At 40.4% G+C, this 20,042-nt stretch overlaps 1 protein-coding gene across 1 annotated transcript in view; it reads right to left on the bottom strand.

Moving 5' to 3' along the window:
- The window catches only part of LOC124237618 (atrial natriuretic peptide-converting enzyme-like), a 211,430-nt gene that overhangs the window by 75,313 nt on the left and 116,075 nt on the right, over positions 1-20,042 (bottom strand). The window contains exon 6 of the mRNA XM_046657472.1: positions 6,149-6,262. Coding sequence (XP_046513428.1) covers positions 6,149-6,262 — 114 coding nt within the window. The remainder of the gene's footprint in view (positions 1-6,148; positions 6,263-20,042) is intronic.

Here is a 20,042-nt window from a genome sequence, read left to right as displayed (position 1 = left end):
TATTAAATTACTTCACAAATGGAGATGACTCAAGCATTTTAGAACACTCATTATTCACACAGGTGCTGATTCAACTTTCCACTGTTATGACTGACTTCTTTAGAAGCCATTTTCAGAGGTTAGATACAAAATTAGCTGCCTTTGGAAAACAACTTGTTACCTCCCTAAGGTCTGTGTGATTGGTAAACACCCAAAACCTTAACCAGAGGCACTGCACAGCCAGAGATATATAGCAAATAGCAAAGATCACAGTGCCTCCTTTTATTGGAATAAATGTTTATTTGAACTGAAAAGAGATGTTGCACAATTTGGGGCCAACAAATCAAAATCCTCAAAAGCTGCTTGCTGCGATTATCTTGCTTAATACAAGCATAATTTTGCATAACCTAAGGTAGATGTTTTTCTAAATACAGATCTTTTTTTCTTAATGAGCGCTGGATACAAAATGTTACTTTTGAAGTTCTTGCATGTTAATATTTATTTCATTTGGCATCTTACACTATTAAGTTTTGTCCCTCAAAGTTATCATTAAATTAAAGGAGAAAACTAAGGAACAGAAACCTTTTCATCAAGAGCTTCATTCAATTTGCTCAGTCTCTGTGAGTCTCTAAACATAATTGTGTTGCCTCAACTCAAGATTCAAGTGTGGATGCTCAATTTCCACCCATAAACACCCTCATTTTGAGATGACTAGAGAGGTTAAATGGTTTTCCCACAGTTTCCCAGCTCATTAATAGCAGAGCTGTGAGTGAAGCCAGCTTTCTTGACCCCCTGGGTTCTTTTGACTATTGACTTATTAGCTCTAAAGAAGGATTTCTCAACTGCGGTACTATTGACAGTTTAGACTGGGTGATCCTTTATTGTCGGGGGCCATCCTTTGCATTGTAGGATGTTGAGCAGCATCCCTGGTTTCAACTCACTAAATGTCAGTAGCACCCCCTCCGACCTCCCCAGTTGTGACAATCAAATACGTCTCCATACAGTGCAAAACGTCCCCTAGGGGGCGAAATTGCCCCTAGTTGGGAGCCCCCGTTCTACAGTATCCAAACACCACGGCAGTCCAAGGCCCAGCTTTAATCTCATCTTTCCCATGGGCTCTCTCCACACCAATGTGGCAGCTAATAGCCCTGCTCTCTTCTCTCCTCACAGCACCTCCCCTGCCTACATTTTTGTTTACACCAATCTTCTTTGGCTTTGTGACATTTCTTCTCTTATATTGTTCTAAAACACCATACTTAATGATCTCTATGTTTATATGTTGGGTCCCTGATTAGACTAAAAGCCTCATGAAGAAGGAAACTGTCTTAACATTTTTTATATTTACTAGGTACCTAGAACATGCTTCACACAGAGCAGAAATTCAAGAATATTCAATAGTTTGATTCATTCACTATAATCAGATTGCCCCTAAACAAGAAAATTTTCCAGACATCTGAAGCTTCTTCCGTCAGCGTAGAATGACATATTTTTATTTTTATTATTTTGATGGAAATCTTTCCAGTATTTATTTGCCTCTCTGTCTTAGTAAACAGAGTATGGAAAATACAGTCATTTTTAATGACACAGAAACATCAATTTTTATTTTGTGCTGTTTGGGTTGCTTCCTTTGTAAACTAGCTTCACGTGGTGCTGCTTTTAAATTTTTGTGTCTATTTTAGCGTTTCTCTCTCTTCTACAACGGATCACCTGACCTTTATCAGCTGTCCTCATGACTTCCAGTGGTCAGCTCTGCATCCTGGAGGTGAGAGGTGCTGGGAGGTGGGGGGAGTAGGCATGGTAGGCGGGTAGGGGGTAGGGGGTGTGTGAGGAACAACAGTAACAGCCACCACAATCACATCATAAATCCTAACACTCCGTAAGAGTTATTGTATCGCAGACACCGGTCTACGTGCTCTGCATGCAATGATTCATTCTGCACAACAATGCCAGCAATAGTGACTATTATTGCTTCTATTGCACTGACAAGGAAAGTGAGGCACAGAGAGACTGCATACCTTTCCCAAGTTCACAGACGCAGGAAATGGCAAAGAAGAGAGGGGCACCCAGGCAGCCTGTCTCAAGAACTTATATTATTAACCACTCCCCTGTGTTCCACTCAGTATAATTAGTTAACCACAGTCCTCAAAAATAAGTCAACCAATTTTACCAAAAATTCAGAGCAAATGATTTCCAGAAGTATTTGACGGTGGTTTTAGGTGGCATAAAGTGTATGAACTTTGTGGCAGTTACTGTGCTTGGGGCTTTCTTGACTTATTTGCTAAGCACCTGCTATGTACCAGGCACTGTTCTAGAACTTCTTTTAGAATCAAAAGATTATAGACTGTTAGCACCAAAGGAGACACCAGACACCTTCTGATCCAGTGGTTTCACATCTGGCTACACATTAGAATCACCTGGGTGGCTTTGCTAAGGTGCTGTGTCTGGGCCCAGCGTCCTGAACAACTGAACTTGAATCCCTGCAGCTGGGGCCTCCCGGAGATGCTAACGTGCAGCCAGACTTGATGACAGAGAAACTGAGGATTAGGGGAGCAGCCTGCCGAAAGTCACAGAGCCGGAAGTTTTCAAAAGAAAACTTTTCCTAATTTTTAAAAATCTTTTCACTTCACCATTAAAAGTGTTCCAGGTGGTTGGAAATCTGTTCATTCTGCAAATACTTAGGAAGGGGCTGATAAACACAACAACATTAGTTAAAGTCAGCCGTCCCAGATCCTTGAGTGACGTGGTAATAGTCAATTGCCTCCCAAAGCGTAATGCAGGGTCCAAAACAGTTAAACGTTTTCCTGTCACGAGTGATCAGAATGTAATCATTCACCAAATCTGAACTTTTATGGATAAGGGTAAGTCAAAGGCAGCAGAGTTTAGGGAAAATAGCAGTAGATTTGGAACACTGAAGAGCGGGTTCAAATCTAGCACTTGGAACAACTGGCAAATTTATTCATGGCCCCAAGTCTCAGCTCTACACCTGCATAAAAGGGGCTAATACCTACTTTGCTGATAATCAGATCATGTAGCTATGTGCTTCCAGCACAGTTGATTAGGGAGCTCACAAATAATAAATCCCTTCCCTTCCTCCCTTTGAAGAGGACTAAAAAATAAATGAACAAGTCAATAAACTATACAACAGCCTAATTAGACCCGTGTCTTATAAAAGCAGATAAGAGGGGCTGGCCCTGTGGCCTAGTGGTTAAGTTCCCGTGCTCCGCTTCGGCGGCCCAGGGTTTCGACAATTCAGATCCTGGGCGAGGACATGGCACCATTCGTCAGGCCATGTTGAGGCAGCATCCCACATGCCACAACTAGAAGGACCCACAACTAAAATATACAACCACGTACTGGGGGGACTTGGGGAGAAAAAGCAAAAAGAAAAAAAGAAGCAGTTAAAAGACCATTAGCAAGAGACCATTTTTGCCTCTCATCCACGGAAGCATGATCTTTTCTGGCAGTCCTCCTCCTCGTGTACCTGCCAGAACCTTAGGAGCCCAGCACTTCCTTCCGCTCCTCCCTGGGAAAGCCCAATGAGGCAAAACCTTCTGCTCCCCTTAGGAGTATCTGTGGGCTGCATTCATGCTCTGATTGCATCCACGCCCTAATTCAGGCTTACACTATTACTTCACTGCTGGGTGGTGACAACAGGAGGGTGGCACCTTCTATAAACATGCATGCTGAAATGCCACAAGCTTTAACTGAATGTTAAAGCTCGGAGGTGGATGTTGTCCTTGGAATGTTAGAAACAACTGCATGCAAAGCTTTCGATACCTAACTGAGCATTTTCGTAGAAGTATTCCGAGGGAAAGTATTTTCTCAACTGACCAAACCAGATTGTTTTTGAGGTGTGTTCACAAGGAGAGCTCATATCTTCCTTAATAAACTCTTTGGCTCCCAGGACATTGCTGAATACCTCACAGAACAGTAATACCTTCTTTGCTCAGTCACTGACTAGGAGAATTTACTCCTTCAAATTCAATTTCAACAAATGCAGCAGAAAGCACTTACTATTTAAAATGCAATTCTCAGTGCAACTGTGGAACAGAAATGATAAAGCCAGAATGATAAATCGGCCCACCACTAGGGATAGAGGCACATGGGGAATATGAAGCATGCCATAACGTGGGCCATAATTGGTAGATAAACAACAGATTCCACCACAATTCCTATAAATTGGATATAATTTTATTGAATCACTTTAAATTCCCTACTGTGGTTGCTTTGCACAATATTTTCTCCTAAGTCCACAGCAATGCTCCCTAATGTAAATATACGTCCTATAAAAATTCTTTTTGAGTAGAATCATGTTCCATAGGTTTTTCTGAAGAGAGAATTCCAAATTATAAAAACAAATGTATTACTAAAAACATTTCTGAAAATATTCATGGTGTAACTAAAGTTCCACAGGATGCTAGATATGTAAAAAAATAAACTCATGAATGAATAAAGACAGAAAGACAGACGAAAGGAAGGAAGGAAGGAAGGGAGGAAGGAAGGAAGAAAGGAAAAAAGAAAGAAAGAAAAAGAAAGAGAAAGGAAGAAAGAAAGAAAAAGAAGGAAAGAAAGAAAGAGAGAGAGAAAGAAAGGTGGGGGGTATATATAAACAAATAATTTTGAGGAAAGGCCAAGTTAAGCAAAATTAATGTCTCTTTTTACACTGCAAGATTTCTCAGAAGCTTTAATGCATGAATGTGTGTTGTAACTCTCTAAGAAGTAGATCTGATAGAGAGTATTTCTCAAACTTTTTTTTCTCAAGCATTTTTCAAGACTCAGGTACTAGACACCAGTTTGGGAAACATTGACCTGAAATATTATCATAATATACTGCCTTTCAAAAGTTATGACAAATAAGCATCCTGACCTTCAGATGGAAGAAGAGTGGGTCCACCTGGCAAACAGACCAGAGGAAGCTCTCAACTGAGGTCAGCAATCGTGAGCTCTTATAAAGCATTGGCAACTCCTGCATGATGTAAAACAGTTTCTCCCATAGTAACTACTGCTGGTCATATAACCACGCAACAGCAATTAGAACACAATTGGATGTAGTTCTGTTTTGGATGCAGATCCTGCAATGTATTCTTGAGGCTAATTTTTCTTTTTTATCTATTGCGTAAGTGCAAAGCAACTTGAAATCTGAATATATATTTGTTATAGACTGAATGTTTGTGCCCTCCCAAAATTCGTATGTTGAAGCTCTAACCCCCAACATTGAACTGGATTTGGAGACAGAGCCTGTGAGGAGGTGAAAGAGGTTTAAATGAGGTCACAAGAGTGGAGCCCTAACCCAAGAGGGCTGGGATCCTGCCCTTCTTCCCCCTCCCACTCCCCCTCCCCCCTCCTCCCTCTCCGTCTGTCTGTCTCTCTCCCTCCAAAGAGGTCAAGTGAGCACACAGGGAGGTGGCAGCTGCTTACAAGCCAGGAAGAGAACTCTCACCAGAAAGTGAACCCTGTTGGACCTTGATCTTGAACTTTCCAGCCTTCAGAACCATGAGAAAATAAATTTCTGCCTCTTACATCATGCAGTCTGTGGTATTTTGGATGGCAGCCCAAGCAGGCTAATATAGTATTGGACAAACCATCGACCCATTCAGTCAAAATGGCTAATCAAATCAGTGGCAAATACATTGAGGATGTTTAAGGCTGAATCTATGGGTCCATGAATTTAAAACAGTTCATGCCGTCGACTATCTCCAGATTTAGAGGAAGCATAGGCAAACAGGAGGCTTTGCATCTGCTGTGTTACGACCGTGAAGAATCATGAGGGTGAAAAGTTTTCCGATTAAAAATGTCCTTTTTTTAAAAAGTTGACCTTTCCACTCATAAGCTTTCAAAACAAAAACAAAAATCCTCATCCAAACAAAATAAACGAAAAGCCTTCTCCCAACTTTCAGACACCTTATGCCAAACCTCTCCAATCCCTGATCTGTTCCAAGGCAGCATCTAGCTGTTGAGTTCCTAATGAAATCACGCCTTTGAAAGGTGTGCAAACAATGCTCTCACACGGGGGAAGATGAACACAATTGCTCACTTAGAAAGGCCAACTGAAAGTAATCTGCGCAAATGCCGGCCGGTTGTCAGGATTTGACGGCAGAACAGCTTTGGTTTCCAGGCCCTGAATAGATCCCTGTGCGCCCAGACAACCCCCAAACAGCCCGGCACGTACTGCAATGAGCCTCATCACTCCAGTCGCCGCAGTCGTTGTAGCCGTTACACTGCAGTTTCCTGGGGACGCAGATTCCACTGGCACACAGAAAGCTGTCGCTTTCTCCGCAGAGCACTAAAAAAAGGGCAGAAACAATGTCAGAAGGGTTTTTTTGTCTTAAAATTAGGAGAGCCAGACAGCAAACAGAAAAACACCTTCCCATGCTATTCAACAGACTCATTTCCAAATTCCCTCAGTTTCACTGTCACCAATTTTCCTTTGATCCTCTAGGCCATTAACTGTGAAAGAATAATACAAAGAGTGTTCGCTTGAGAAAAGCAAAGAAAATCCACCCGTGGGCTTGCAGAGTGAGACGCCCCCTGTTCAGAGCACAGGAGAATAGTCTCATCACTTGCACGATGTATGTGAGGAAAATACCAAATGTGAGCATTTTTCTTAATAACTGAAAAGTATTTCAGAGTGAAGTGTTATTAACTGAACAAACGTTAAAAAAAAAAAAAAAACTCTCCTTCTACAACCACTCAATGTTGCACAGAGAAAGTTACAATAAAAAGAATAAATTGATGTGTGCTTGAAACAGGCATGGAGACCCTATGTCCTGTATTTGAAATGTATTTTACTTGTTTAATAAAAATGCCAGCTAAAAATGCCAGTCAATTTTGGCATAAGAAATGTGAAATAACATTGGCTAATAATATTTTCATTCTTGTCTTTTCCTTAACACAGTTACATTTTGGTATTTTTTGCTTTTAGTAGATGGGGCTCTTTTTCTTCTCAAAATTCAACAAATATTCAATTGTTTCACAACTACAATAGACCATAAAAGTAAGATAAAAAGCTAGAAAGATTGCTTTTCAGGGAAACCATTAATGAAAGGACAAATCAGCTCAGGGACCAGCCCCTTGGCATAGTGGTTAAGTTCAGCGCTCTCCACTTTGGTGGCCTGAGTTCTCGGGTTTGGATCTCCAGCGAGGACCTACACCACTCAGCAGCCATGCTGAGGCAGCAACCAGGAGATAAAGTGGAGAAAGACTGGCACAGATTTTAGCTCAGGGCTAATCTTCCTCAAGCAAAAAAAGAGGAAGATTGGCAACAGATGGTAGCTCAGGGCTATTCTTCTTCAGGAAAAAAAAGAGAAGGATAAATCAGTTCAACAAAATGGGTGTTAAAATACACTTAAATATTTGGTAATGTGCATCGACTGCCTTTTAAATGTGTAAAACCTTTGACCCAGCAATCTTATTTCTTCTTTCATAAAAGGAAATTATTATAAATAAGTGTAACTTTTTATTTTTAGGGATATTCATACCATCATGGTTGATAATAAGGAAACTGTGAAATAACAGATATGCACTACTAGGGGACTAGTTAAATACATTTGGGTACCTCCATGCTAAGGAATACCGTTACAGCCATCGAAAAATATACTGTAGAAAATACTTGATGTCCTGGGAAAAAGTTCAAGATAATTTAAGTGGAAAAACACTATTTGGTTCTAAAAAAGCACAATGTAATTTGGCCTGGAAAGAAGCATATCAAAAGTTACAATGATTATCCCTGGGATTAGGATTAAAAGTCATTTTTAGTTACTTCATTGTATTTCGCGATGTTCTTATAATGATCATTTATTATTTTTTTTTTAATCAGGAAAAAACTAACTTTTCTCATGAGTTCCCAATTCAGAACAACAGTAGATAAATACAACCTTTGAAGACATCTCTGTCTCTCTTTGTCTCCCTCTCCCCACAAAAGCTGTTGTGATCAGTTGTGTGGTCAGCTGCCTGTACACTGTCATAGTGCTGTATGTCACTAAAGCACATACTCCTTGACGAGACGAACCCTGTTGACTAACTAAAGGGAACCAGCAAATATGGCACGTTTTAACTCAGAGATTGAAATTCAGAAAAGTGCAGCCCATGCCTGGCCCCAGCAGAGTGGCTGGCACTGAGGAGGTTTGCAATCAATATTTGACGGGAAAGAGTCACATCCGTCTCAATGGAGCAAAATATATGGCCAGAAAGCAAAGAAAAAAATGCAATGAATGAATTATTTTCCAATGCTATCAAGGAAATCAGAGTTTTGATTTGCTGAACATGAAGTACTAGTTGAACTGGTAAGTTTCTTATGCTACCACATCATGTGCAGTCTTCACAGACAAAAGTCTGGTTTTCCATTTTGTTTGTTGCCAACAGCAAAGCCTGGGGTACTAAGATTTCAGTATCAATATAAATGACATCTATGGACTTCAACTGTCAAGATATGAACCATGTTTATGTTTTGTATAGCCTTAGAGGATTTGGCACAGGACTGCAGTCCTATAGCCACAGAGATAGGCTCCTAAAGGCTACACAGGAAACCAGATATAAAATGAAAATCCCAAACACTAAGATTTTACCAGCCAGTCTGTACAATGTCTTCTCTCCAGGGTTAAGAGGAAATTTCAAGGAATGGGTGTTTATCCTATTGTGAGATTGTTCCTGCACTATACTGGAGAGTGCAGGAATTCCATCTGTCTGCATTTCGGCAGCTGCAATGCCTCCGAAGAATTATTGCATTCCCCACCTTATGGCTCTGGTGATTCCTCAGGAGATGTAGCTGAAAGCTCAACAGTAAATAGCTCCCAATATCTCGTTTTCGTCTTTAAGACCCTATATATTTTACTCCAGTAAAGCCATTCTTGTGTATGGTTATGTCAAATCTGGATCAAATTTAAAACATGGCATTGCTTGCATTGTTTTGATTATCGATATCTCATGTCTTGGCTGATTCAGCAGAAACTGACTTCTTTTGTGTGGTTCCTCAGCGGGAGATATGGCTGCCCTTGATTTTAGGACACTATAAATTTGTGTCTTTATTCTTTTTTTAAGAAGTTCACAGTTTCATTAATCAACATTATTTTTGTAAAATTAGAATAACTTTTTGTATATTCTCTGCTTGATTTCTCCTTAAACTATATCCAGAATGTCCATTTTTATTTGTGTAAAACTGTTCAACTAGCAAAGTACTTCAAACAAATCTTATCTGGACTTTCCAGGCAGCCCATAAAGTAGACAGGTGGGCATTCCAGCACAACGTCCTTGGGGGAGCTGATAGTTTACAAATAGAGGAACTGGAGAATTGTGTGCTCAAGACAGCAATTGCTCAAAGCCGTGTAGCTGGGAAGAGGTGAAAACCACCCCAGAATCACGAGGACAGGGCTGCAGTGTCCATCTGCCACACCACATCCAACCTCTGTTTCTGATACAGAGGTAGTTGTGTAGTCAGTTCAAGGGCACCAGGTTCAAGTACAAGTTCAAACTTGCCATATTTTTTTTCTCTAAACAAAAGATCAATGTCTGTCCTTCAGGGGAACTGGACTGGATGAGATGACATTCCATGTCAGCTCTGAGTTTTTCGGAGAACCCCCTGAGAGAGCTCTTAACAAGTTTCTGAAGAGATTTTTTTCAACCATAAATTTCACTGTCTTATGCCAATCATCTTCCAACAGCCTTTAGACCTAATCCTTAAGATGACAAGGGAGATCCCCTGAGGTGAAGTCATGCTATACAATCTTGACACCATATCCACTAAAATCATCTATAATTCTTACAGGTATATTTTGGACTTTAAACTAATGGCAGATTGATCAATGGAAGCTTCATTTGTTAAATGAACAAATACTTACTGAGTATCTACTACATGCTAGGCATTATTCTAGCACCTGGGGATACAGCAAAGAAGAAAATAAAAATAATTCCCCATCTTCATGTAGCATATATTCTACTGATCAGCATCTAATAAAGATATTTTACCAACTATAGATGGTTTACCAGCAAAGTTGACTTCCATTTACACATGTGACAATTAATTAATATTAAGGCAACGATAAGGGTATACAAGGGTATATTGCCTAAGACACTAGATTACATGACCAAATGGTGGGGACAATTATGAATAACCTGGATTTCAGAACTACATGGATTCTAAAGAGTATATACTCATGAAGATGATCAGCTCTTTTCAGAATTCTTGTCCCTGATAACAGACTGCTGAAATGACATCCACAGCCTGAGATGACCTTTAGATTTTCTGCAACTGTTTCCAGGCCTCTCAGTTCTCTCTGCCTGTGTATTATGGGCAGCATTTATATTGGTAAATGCTCTCACTACTCGTCACTAACTTTTAGAGTCTTTTTCAGAAATTACTCACCAATCTCTGACTGTATAGTTTCCTCATGCACCCTGCCTTTGAGCCCTTGTTTAAAGCCTGAAGCTCAGGTTCAACTCTACCTCTGAGGAGAAAGCTGACCGGGCATATTGGGTCATCACCTGAGCCTGAACTAAGAGCCTGTCAGTCCTTCATTCCACATGCTGCTCGAAATTAAGTTAGTATAAACCGCTGTTGCTTTACCTTTCACAACGTTGTTTGACTAGATGAAAAAGAATGAGTGCAATCTTTTAGCAGCTCATACAAGAATTCCTCTTGGGGAGAGCATTGCATATCTTGGCATAATAGGTTGATAAAAAAGATTGAGGTGAGGGCCAGCCCTGGTGGCCTAGTGGTTAAGTTCGGTGCACTCCACTTCAGTGACCCAGCTTCAGTTCCCAGGCATGGACCTACGCCACTTGTCTGTCAGTGGCCACGTGGTGGTGGCAGATCACATACAAAAAGAGGAAGATTGGCAACAGATGTTAGCTCAGGGCAACTCTTTCCCAGCAAAAAAACAAAAAAGACTGAGGTGAAACATAAGAGATGAGAGAGGAGAGAGAAAATCCAAGGGTATGCTCAAGTGTCCAACTTGGTCCTTACCCAGCCTTCTAGGTCATACTAACTGGAAGGTCCTTCCTTGTGTTGAACATTAAGATGTTTGGGGTAGGCAAGTATGGGTATCAGAAAGCTCTGTGTATGAAAGGAGTGAGGATGCCCATGGGGAAAGAGAGGAGCCAGTGCAGCTGGGCACTGTCTTGGGAGAAAGGTAAGTAAAAAGAGTTGGTTGAGTCTCCTTGAGGCACACCATAAAGAGAAGACTCTCTGAAGACAGAAATATCTAGTTGGATGTTTCAAGTTGTTTTCTGAGGAATGGGAGGCGTAATCATTTCCTCTGTCTGCCACATGGAATTGGCAAAGCTTATGATGCTCTCTAATTTTTTCACTCATTTATTTAGCCAATTTGGCACTCTCCCAGGAGCTTGCAATATATCATTGAATACAGAGTAGATCCTGCATTGTGGAGATATATTCTAGAGCAAAAAATAATACCAATAAATAAGACAATTGTTACATATTACATCAGAAGGTAATAAGTGCTATGAAAATAAAAAGAGTACAACAGATTAAGAGAGCTAGCAGATGTGGGCTTGGGGTAGGACAGGTGCCAAAATCAATTAGGGAGCTGGGGCAGGCCTCACTGAAAGCTGACATTTGAGCGACAATTTGAAAGAGGTGAGGGAGTTAACCAAATCTCGGGGGAAGATTTCAGCAGAAGGAAGTGCCAGTGCAAAGGCCCTCAGGCCAGAGCATGCCTGGCAGGTGTCAGAAACAGCAAGGAGACCTGTGTGGCTACAGTAGAGAGAGTGAGGGAGAGAACAGCAAGAGATAAGGCAGAGCAGAAGGAAGGGCCCAAGCATGGAGGGCTTTATCAGGACTTTGTAACTCAGATAAAAAAACAAAGAGCCATTGCAAGATTTGAGTAAAGAGTGGCAAGATCATTTTCAAGGATCTCTGCCTGTTGTGTTGAAAATACTCCAGAAGAGCAAAGAAAACTGTAGGGAAACATTTAGGAGGTTATTGAAGTAATCCAGAAAGAGATGTTGCCGGCTCCGAGCAGGTAGCAGTGGAGGTTCTGAGACATTCTGGGATGCCGGATGTATTTTGAAGTAGAGCTAGTAGGGTTTCCTGGTCCATTAGACGGAAGTTGTGAGGGAAGATAAGAGCCAATGGTGACTTCAAGTTTTCAGCCAGACAGAAGACTGGAACTGCTATCCACTGAGATGGGCAAGGCTACTGGAGGAGCAAGATGGTGGGGAAATAATATAAATGTGTGAGTCATCAGAAAATCGATTTAAAGTCAGTGTGCCTGGATGAGATCACCAAGGGAATGGTTAGTGAAGAGTGAGAATTAGTGAGATGGTGAAGAGACGATGAATGAGGTCTGAGCTGTTAAACCCCATATTTGATAGCTATAAGGAAGAGGAGAACCCTGCAAAGAGACTGAGAAGGATTGGCCAGTGTGGTAGGAGGAAAACCAGCAGTGAGCGTGGTATCCTGGAAGCCAAGCGTATCAAAGAGGAAGAAATGATCAACCACGCCAAATGCTGCTGATGGGTAAGACAAAACTGAGAATTACAATCAGATTTGGCAATATGGAGCTCAGTGGGGACCCTGATAAGAGCAGTTTCAGTGGAGTGGTGAGGACAAAAATCTGGCTGGAGTACATTTAAGAGAGACTGAGGGAGAAAAAGTAGCTCAAAGAGAAAGGATAATTCTTTGTTTGCTGAAGAGAACAAATAAATGCAGTAGTACATTACAAGGGAAGTGGGATAAAAAATAAGCATTTTTTAATGCTTTTGTGTGAGTACAGTACATTCTATGTGGAGAGCATAGTGTGGTACTAAGTTCTGCCTACAAGTTGGTTAGGGTCAAAGTAACAACGGCCACTCTTGAGCTCAGGGATGGAGGATCATTGACATCAGGAATGTATTTACAATCTAAAAATGAAGCCAGCCTTTTATCTGTCTGTCTCACTAACCCCATGACTAAAATGTGGCTCCCTCCGAAGAAATGTCCATCTTCCAGGTGAGAAATCCTTCTTATTGTCTTCTGCATCTTCTTCAACATCTACTAGACATCTGTTCAATATGGCGCACCATGCTACTCACTTCTAATGGCACTGATGCTCAAGACCATTAGAACTGCAGCCTGCACAACACAAAAACAAAAAGCAAAACCCTGTTTCTTTATAACTCACATCATTTATATTAGTAGAAGATAGTCATTTGTTTGCTTATTGTCTCTCTCCCCCTCCTAGAATGTCAGCTCCTTGAGAGAAGGCTCTTTATCAGTTTTCCTCACTGCTGTGTCCTGAGTCTAGAATAGAATTAAATATTTGATGAATGACTAAATGAAGACTGAGAATATAAGGTGCCCAGCAGGAGTACATGATCATTCCTATTTCTTGGTCCTACATGTTTAACGGCAATAAATATCTTACAATTTTATCCCTTTAATTGCTAGGGGAATAAACTGCTGATGAAATATTAAAATCCTTCTGTGTTACAGTGGGATACCCCCTCAAACCTGCAGGCAAGTCTGGCTTCTGAGCAGCATTTGCTCATGTGTCAGGACAATGAATATAAAAGATCCTTCTATATAAAATCATCTTCCCCACTGACCTGTGATGATGTGTCTAGCATTCTCCCAACACTTACACCCACACTACCCACTCCTTAGGTTAAAATGGTGGTTTTCAGAAGAACTCTAGGATAGCAAGGAAAGGATTTGGAGGCCACATCATGGTTCACAGAGTGTCTTCAGTGCCCTATTCCACTTCAACCAGATAGCTCTACTGTGTTTGCTTTATACATTTGAGTCCAGGTAAAATTTCCTTTGAAAATGGATTTTTGTTCCCAGAAACAAGTTTAAAAACCCCTTCAACCTAAAAACTTTACGCATTCAGTTAAAGTCTGAGAGAGCTTACATTTCAATTCAATTTTTTAGCTATGAATATTTAGTTCTGAATTTAATTATAGATAGTTTAGCTTTTCATTATATTTAGACTTGAAAGAATGGGACCCAGGAGTAGTAACTTTTGAGGTGGGGCAGAGGGAGGCAGGACAGCTCAAGAAAGGTATAAAACGTGAGAAGAGTGAGAAGGGAGACCTGGAACCACAACTGAGCTCAGAATGGTCCTGCTCGAAGGTGCGGTGGGCATGGATCGAACTCTGTCACACTGAGGCACAAGAAATGCCACATCATTTTGTTTTTCTAAATCAAATCAATTCACACTTCCCACTCAAAAAGGTGATAAGAAATATTCAGGCATGTTTTGCAAGGGCCTCTCCCTCCTTAGGGTGGAACAAGAATCTAAGGGAAGAACCAAGAAAGGGGCTCTAGCTTTCAATTCTTCAGAGAATTGCTGAGGGGCTCATGGTTCTAAGCCCTTAGGGTTTATGCTAGACAGACCACTCCATTATGACTGTGCCACGCCAGGGTGCAGGGCCATGGTCCCCAACATCAGCTTTCCTGGCTGCCCCACTCAGCCATTCCCCTCTGAGATCCTGCCTCTTCTCCCAAGCAAGTGAGCACTAATTCCTGCTATGTGAGGGTCATCCCCAAACCCAGTCCCCATCCAAGCTTCAGGGGATGAATCCTACATCCTCTGTGTCCACCTCTACCCTCCAAACACCTCCCCTATGCCACTCCACTCTCGGCGATCCCACACCATCTCAGCTCACAACTTCTCTCCTCAATGCTGGTCTCCCTTTTCTGAGAATACACAGATGATAACACACATCCTTTTTGTTTTCTTAGTAAATTGCTCTATTACACAGATTTTTCGTTCACTATCCTGGGACCAAAGGACTTTATTAGCATCTTTTAACTGACAGTTGTTCATTCTAACTTAGTACATGGTAAGTGGTCAGTAAATGCCTGTTGAATAAGTACATTTAAAGGGCCCTTAACTTAGATATTCTAAAGATAGAAGTGCCACAGTGACTCCCTCTTTTATGACCTGTATGGCTACCTTGCTGTGAGGACAACCATCCCCTCACTACAGTCCAACTCTTTAGTGCCAAGTCCCTCTGTGCCTCTTATATAACATGTTTTAATTAGAGACAAACCATCTCTGTCAAACTAAAGTTCAAAGAAGTCCAAAACAACTCCCCTAATTAAACATCCTCAAGGCTAAGTTCCTCCTTGACTCATTTTTTTCCCTCTGAAACGCCTTTGCTGAAATGAATGCTATGCTTGACTCAATGGAAACTTTGCCATCTGGCCTTCAGCTTAACTTCCTGAAAATAAGAGCTAAGTATACTTATTGCCTGTCCGACAGCATAATGGAAGAGCTATCATTCTATGGAAAAATCAGTCATTGTGAAATGATCTAAAAATCATTAACAGGAAACAAAAATAGATCTGTAACTGGTAGCACTCTGATAGGAGAGAGAATGTAAAGAGTTTAGAAAGCAGTTCTATGTCATCATTCGAAATCTCTAGTAAAATCACAGTACAAAGTACAGTTATACAAAACTCTGCTCGGTAGATTTTAAATCTAATTAGACAGAGGGGAAAATAAAGAAAGAATAGAGTAAAAAGCAAGAAGTCAAGCTTTATGATCAGAGACTGTCAGAAATACACTGCCAAGCAGAAATCTAAAGAAACTTTTTTAAAAAGAACCTTTATTCATCCAACATTTCAGAAGGAAAAGAAGAAAGGAAGGAGGAAAGGAAAGAAGGGAAGGAGGGAGGAAGGAAGGAAGGGAGGAAGAAGGGAGAGTAGGAAAGGAAGGAAGGAAGGGAAAGAAGAACAACTTCCAAACAGGAATTGTCTAACTAAAAGGATATACTAGTTTACTACCTTAAGTTTTAGTGTCTGAAAGTCGCAAATAGGACTCTGAAGCAATTTTGTCAAAAATCATTGGAAAATAAGATGTATTCCAAGACTCTGTTATTTATCATTTCCTGCAAATAAGTACAATAATATAATTTCAAGTTTTTAAAGAACACAGACAATCTACAAACTGTATGTTTATAGTCTCTCCTCTCAACAAGGCAAGCAGAGATTTCTAAATTCAGAGATACTCAAACACATAGGGTTTTTTGGGGAGGTGCTACTTTCTGAATTTGCCTTAGGAAATAAACACCTTATTTTCTAAATAAGTTGTTATCATTTAAAGGCACTTTAAAATATTTTTGAGATTTTCTCCAAACATAAAACTGTCTCAAATGATGTTTCGCAATTATTCACTGGGAATCACAAAATGATAATGATGGAACAAGAAATACACTACCTTTGACAAATTTCAAACAAATGTAGTATGTCTTCTATAAAAGAGTTAGAGCTTGCAAATAAATCTAACAGAAATAAAGGAAATCGATATGATTTGCAAAGAAAATGGTCTCTTGCATGCATATAGTAGTACCTGAAAAGTGATCCATATAAACATTTTTCCAGACCTTTATTAAATGTGTAACTCAGTCACATCTATGAAAGACTTATGAGAAAGAGGAACAGAGAAAAGTAACCAGTTTGAAGAGCTATCCCCTGTGATTTTTCTTGCTTGTTGGGCTATACGGATTGCACTGATTTCATTTTATGGGTTTATAGTTTGTGGACTTCATTTTCAACTCTGAACCAAATTTAATTTTAATCCCACTTTCTTTTATTTTAGTCCATTTTTTGTATTTACAATCTAAAAGCTACAATAAATGGTCTACGACTTTGTAATACTGGGTGGCCTGAGACCCAGAAGTAGAATATACATATATATTTAGAATTTACTGTGAAAAGAACTTCAAAAAATACCTTCAAGAATAGATTACCATTCTACCCTAATGTCTAAAATTTCACTTCCAGTCCCATGAAGACTATCCTATATCATTTTTCCACCTACCGTCTATTGTTAATTACTGTAACTCAAGGTATTCCAAAGCATTATCATTCTTTGTGGGGTTTTTTGAGGAATATTAGCCCTGAGCTAACTGCTGCCAATCCTCCTCTTTTTGCTGAGGAAGACTGGCCCTGAGCTAACATCCGTGCCCATCTTCCTCTGCTTTATATGTGGGATGCCTGCCACAGCATGGCTTTCCAAGTAGTGCCATGTCCGCACCCGGGATGGATCCGGTGAACCCCGGGCCGCCAAAGCGAAATGTGCGCACTTAACTGCTGCGCCACCGGGGCGGCCCCCAGCATTATCATTCTTAAAAATTCACTGTCAGGATACTGTAGGATCTCACCTAACTTCCAGATCCCCCAGCCAGTAGCTGGATGCCAAGATTCTGAAGACCTAGGTTAGAACTCTGCCCAAGACCCTCTCTAATCTCCATGCTCTTAGCTGTTGGCAACAAATCCCACTCATTTGCCCCCGCACGGTAGCCCATGGGAACAACAGGCATTCCAATGGCTGGGTCAAGGCAGTGTTGGGAAAACCTAGCTATCTGACCCTTCAAGCTTAACCCACCCCCAAACAATCACATGACATTAATTACAAATGCTATTATGATTAAAAGAAAAGAAGTCAATGGTGAAGAAATTAGTTCATAAACATTCACCCTCATATCTATACTGATATTGACTGGATCTACAGACAAGAAAAGTAATTATTCACAAAAATGACCCTGAGATACAAAAATAAAAGTTATTTTGTAAAAAAAAAAACAAACAAACTACAGATTTGGATTTAAATTAAGCTATCTATGCTACTTTGGGCAAGTTATTGAACCTTTTGGAGCTTCTTATCTGAATTCCGCCTGCTTTGGGATTGTCTTTGAGCATATTAATCAGTAACGAAATAAAGCGCCTGGCACTGAATAGGGTAAAGCCCAGTATGTTCTGTTTACTATGGCTGGGAAGTGTGTAATTCACTTCTGAAAGATGGCCATCACAAAGAGTTGAAAAACGCATTGTGCTTAAAGGTTAACCAAAAATAGTTAGAGGGTCTCATTCTCCGACCTTGTGGACACAGCACTGCTTGCTCTGGTATGGAAGGAGAGGGCAACTGGACTCTTTGTAACAACTAAGATAACTGGAAAAGAACATGGTTCTGAAGAGATCAACACACACACAAGCCAATATAACATCCAGAGACAGAATTCCTAAGTTTTCTTTGGCTCGTAGACAGAAAAGGAAGTCAATTGCTCCAGGAATGTTGACTTTTACTGTTAAATCGTTTGTGGCCTGTTATATGATTTACAAACTGGTAGAACACAGAGGTCCCTGAATTCCCTCTCCCATGCTTCCTCCACTTTTCTACCACCGCGTGCCTTTCACAGCACAGCTACGTAAAATCTCTCCGAGTATCCATAGTTACCAGGATTGTGTATAACAAAGCCACACAGACTAAACCTAACATGGAAAAAATCAACCTTGCCCAAAACTAAATATAAGCACCATTTAATTAACTTGCATTCCAGAGTCATAGCTGCCAACTTGCTGAGACCAGAAGATTGGGTACACAGCACCCAAGGGCTCAGAGGGAGGGGGAAAAACCTGCTAAAACTTTTTCCAGAATCTTCACAGGATTCATCTATTCCTTTGTACTGGTAAACAGGATTAATATCCCCTGTGAACAAGATATAGTGATCCAGTCAGGGGGATAGAATGAGCCAAGGCAGGAAGAGGTGAAGTTTCAGGAGAGGCTGAAGTTTTGGGAGGGACAAAAAGAGACCAGAAATGTATAGCAACTAATCTGGCATTGAGATCAGCCCTGAGTCAAATAGGGAGCAGTGCACGTTATCCCTGAGAGGAGAAAAGACATTACCACGGATAACGGAAAGTCAAAAACAATATGCCTATCACTATAAACTGTCATTACTGCAATTTGAGCAGTGATGCAGTCTCATCTAAAAATACTCTACTGATCAACCTGCAGTGCTTAAATTAATCCTGGGAATTTTTATGATGTGAGAGTCAGTCAGTGGTGAATGGGTTGGGAGCGATATTGCTGGGAAAAGGTCCATTTTTCTCCCTCTTCCAAAAATGCAGGGAATGTGCAGTTTCTAAGCAGAATCACAAGATGGCAGCCATACTCAGCACATGGACCCTGTGAGGCACTACAGGGAGGAACTCAGCCGGAGACCCTCACCACCTAAGAGGTTTCGGAGACTTGGGGAGAATTCCAGCTGGGAAACTTCTGTTTTCCAAAGGGCATCCTTTGCTTGTGTCTACAACTGGTAATTTTTCAATAATGAAATCCCACTTCTGTCAATTATTACTACAAAGAACGGAAAAGCCCATCACAATTGATGCCTACTCATATCTTTTGCACATTTATCCATTGGTTTTCTTCCTTATTGATTTATCAGAACTCTTTTTGATGCAGCCATTTTCTCCCAAGCCATCAATTATTTGTCTTTTAAATTCAGAGTCTCTTTACCTATACAAAAGTTCCACATGCATATGACATCAAATATGTCAGTCTTTATGATTTATGTCTTTACAAACCATATCTATACATGTCATAGAACAGACACTCTGTGAGGGCAGTGATTTTTGTCTCTTGTTTTCTGCTATAGTCACAGGTCTTAGAAGAGTGGCGGGCACATAGAGTGGGCTAAACAAACTTTGCATTCAGTCCATAGCCTTCCCAGAGCAGATGGAAAATACTAAGGCCAAAATTAAGAGACACATTCTGGCCAAAATACAGGAGAAATAGGCCACAGAGATAGAGAAACCAGGTCAGATTTCCTAATAGTCAAAACTGATTTTGACATGGCCATAGAGGAAGGATACAGGCTGACTGATTGATTTTTGTTAAAATAAGAAAGCTTCCCATATCACTGAAATGGTCAAAATATAAAATACATAGCCTGATCTGTATTTTATGGAATGGAATTAAAGACGTCTCCAGTTGCTTTCTAGATTCAAGGTTCAGCAAAATGCCAAAGAGGAGAAATTTGGTGACTACTTTCCAGCAAGTACCTTTCTTAACACCAACCACCAGACGGAAACCACATCATAAACTGAAGCACAGAGATGATAATACACTTGTGGGAAGTGTCCATGTGGGTGACAGTACTTGAAAACAATTGTATTATATGTGTTTTCAGTATTTATGTTAAAATAAAATCACATTTCTTTTAGAAATCATTTTTCATTTTAAATATAGCACATTATGGAACACTAATACGGACTTTGTGTGTTTATTTCAGAATTGACTATTTCCATTCTCATAATAACCAATAATTTTAGAAATCCA

Source organism: Equus quagga, chromosome 3, assembly GCF_021613505.1.
Source record: "Equus quagga isolate Etosha38 chromosome 3, UCLA_HA_Equagga_1.0, whole genome shotgun sequence".
NCBI classification, from domain to species: domain Eukaryota; kingdom Metazoa; phylum Chordata; class Mammalia; order Perissodactyla; family Equidae; genus Equus; species Equus quagga.
The sequence above is the reverse complement of the archived record's forward strand: the minus strand, read 5'-3'. Positions and strand labels throughout refer to the sequence as shown.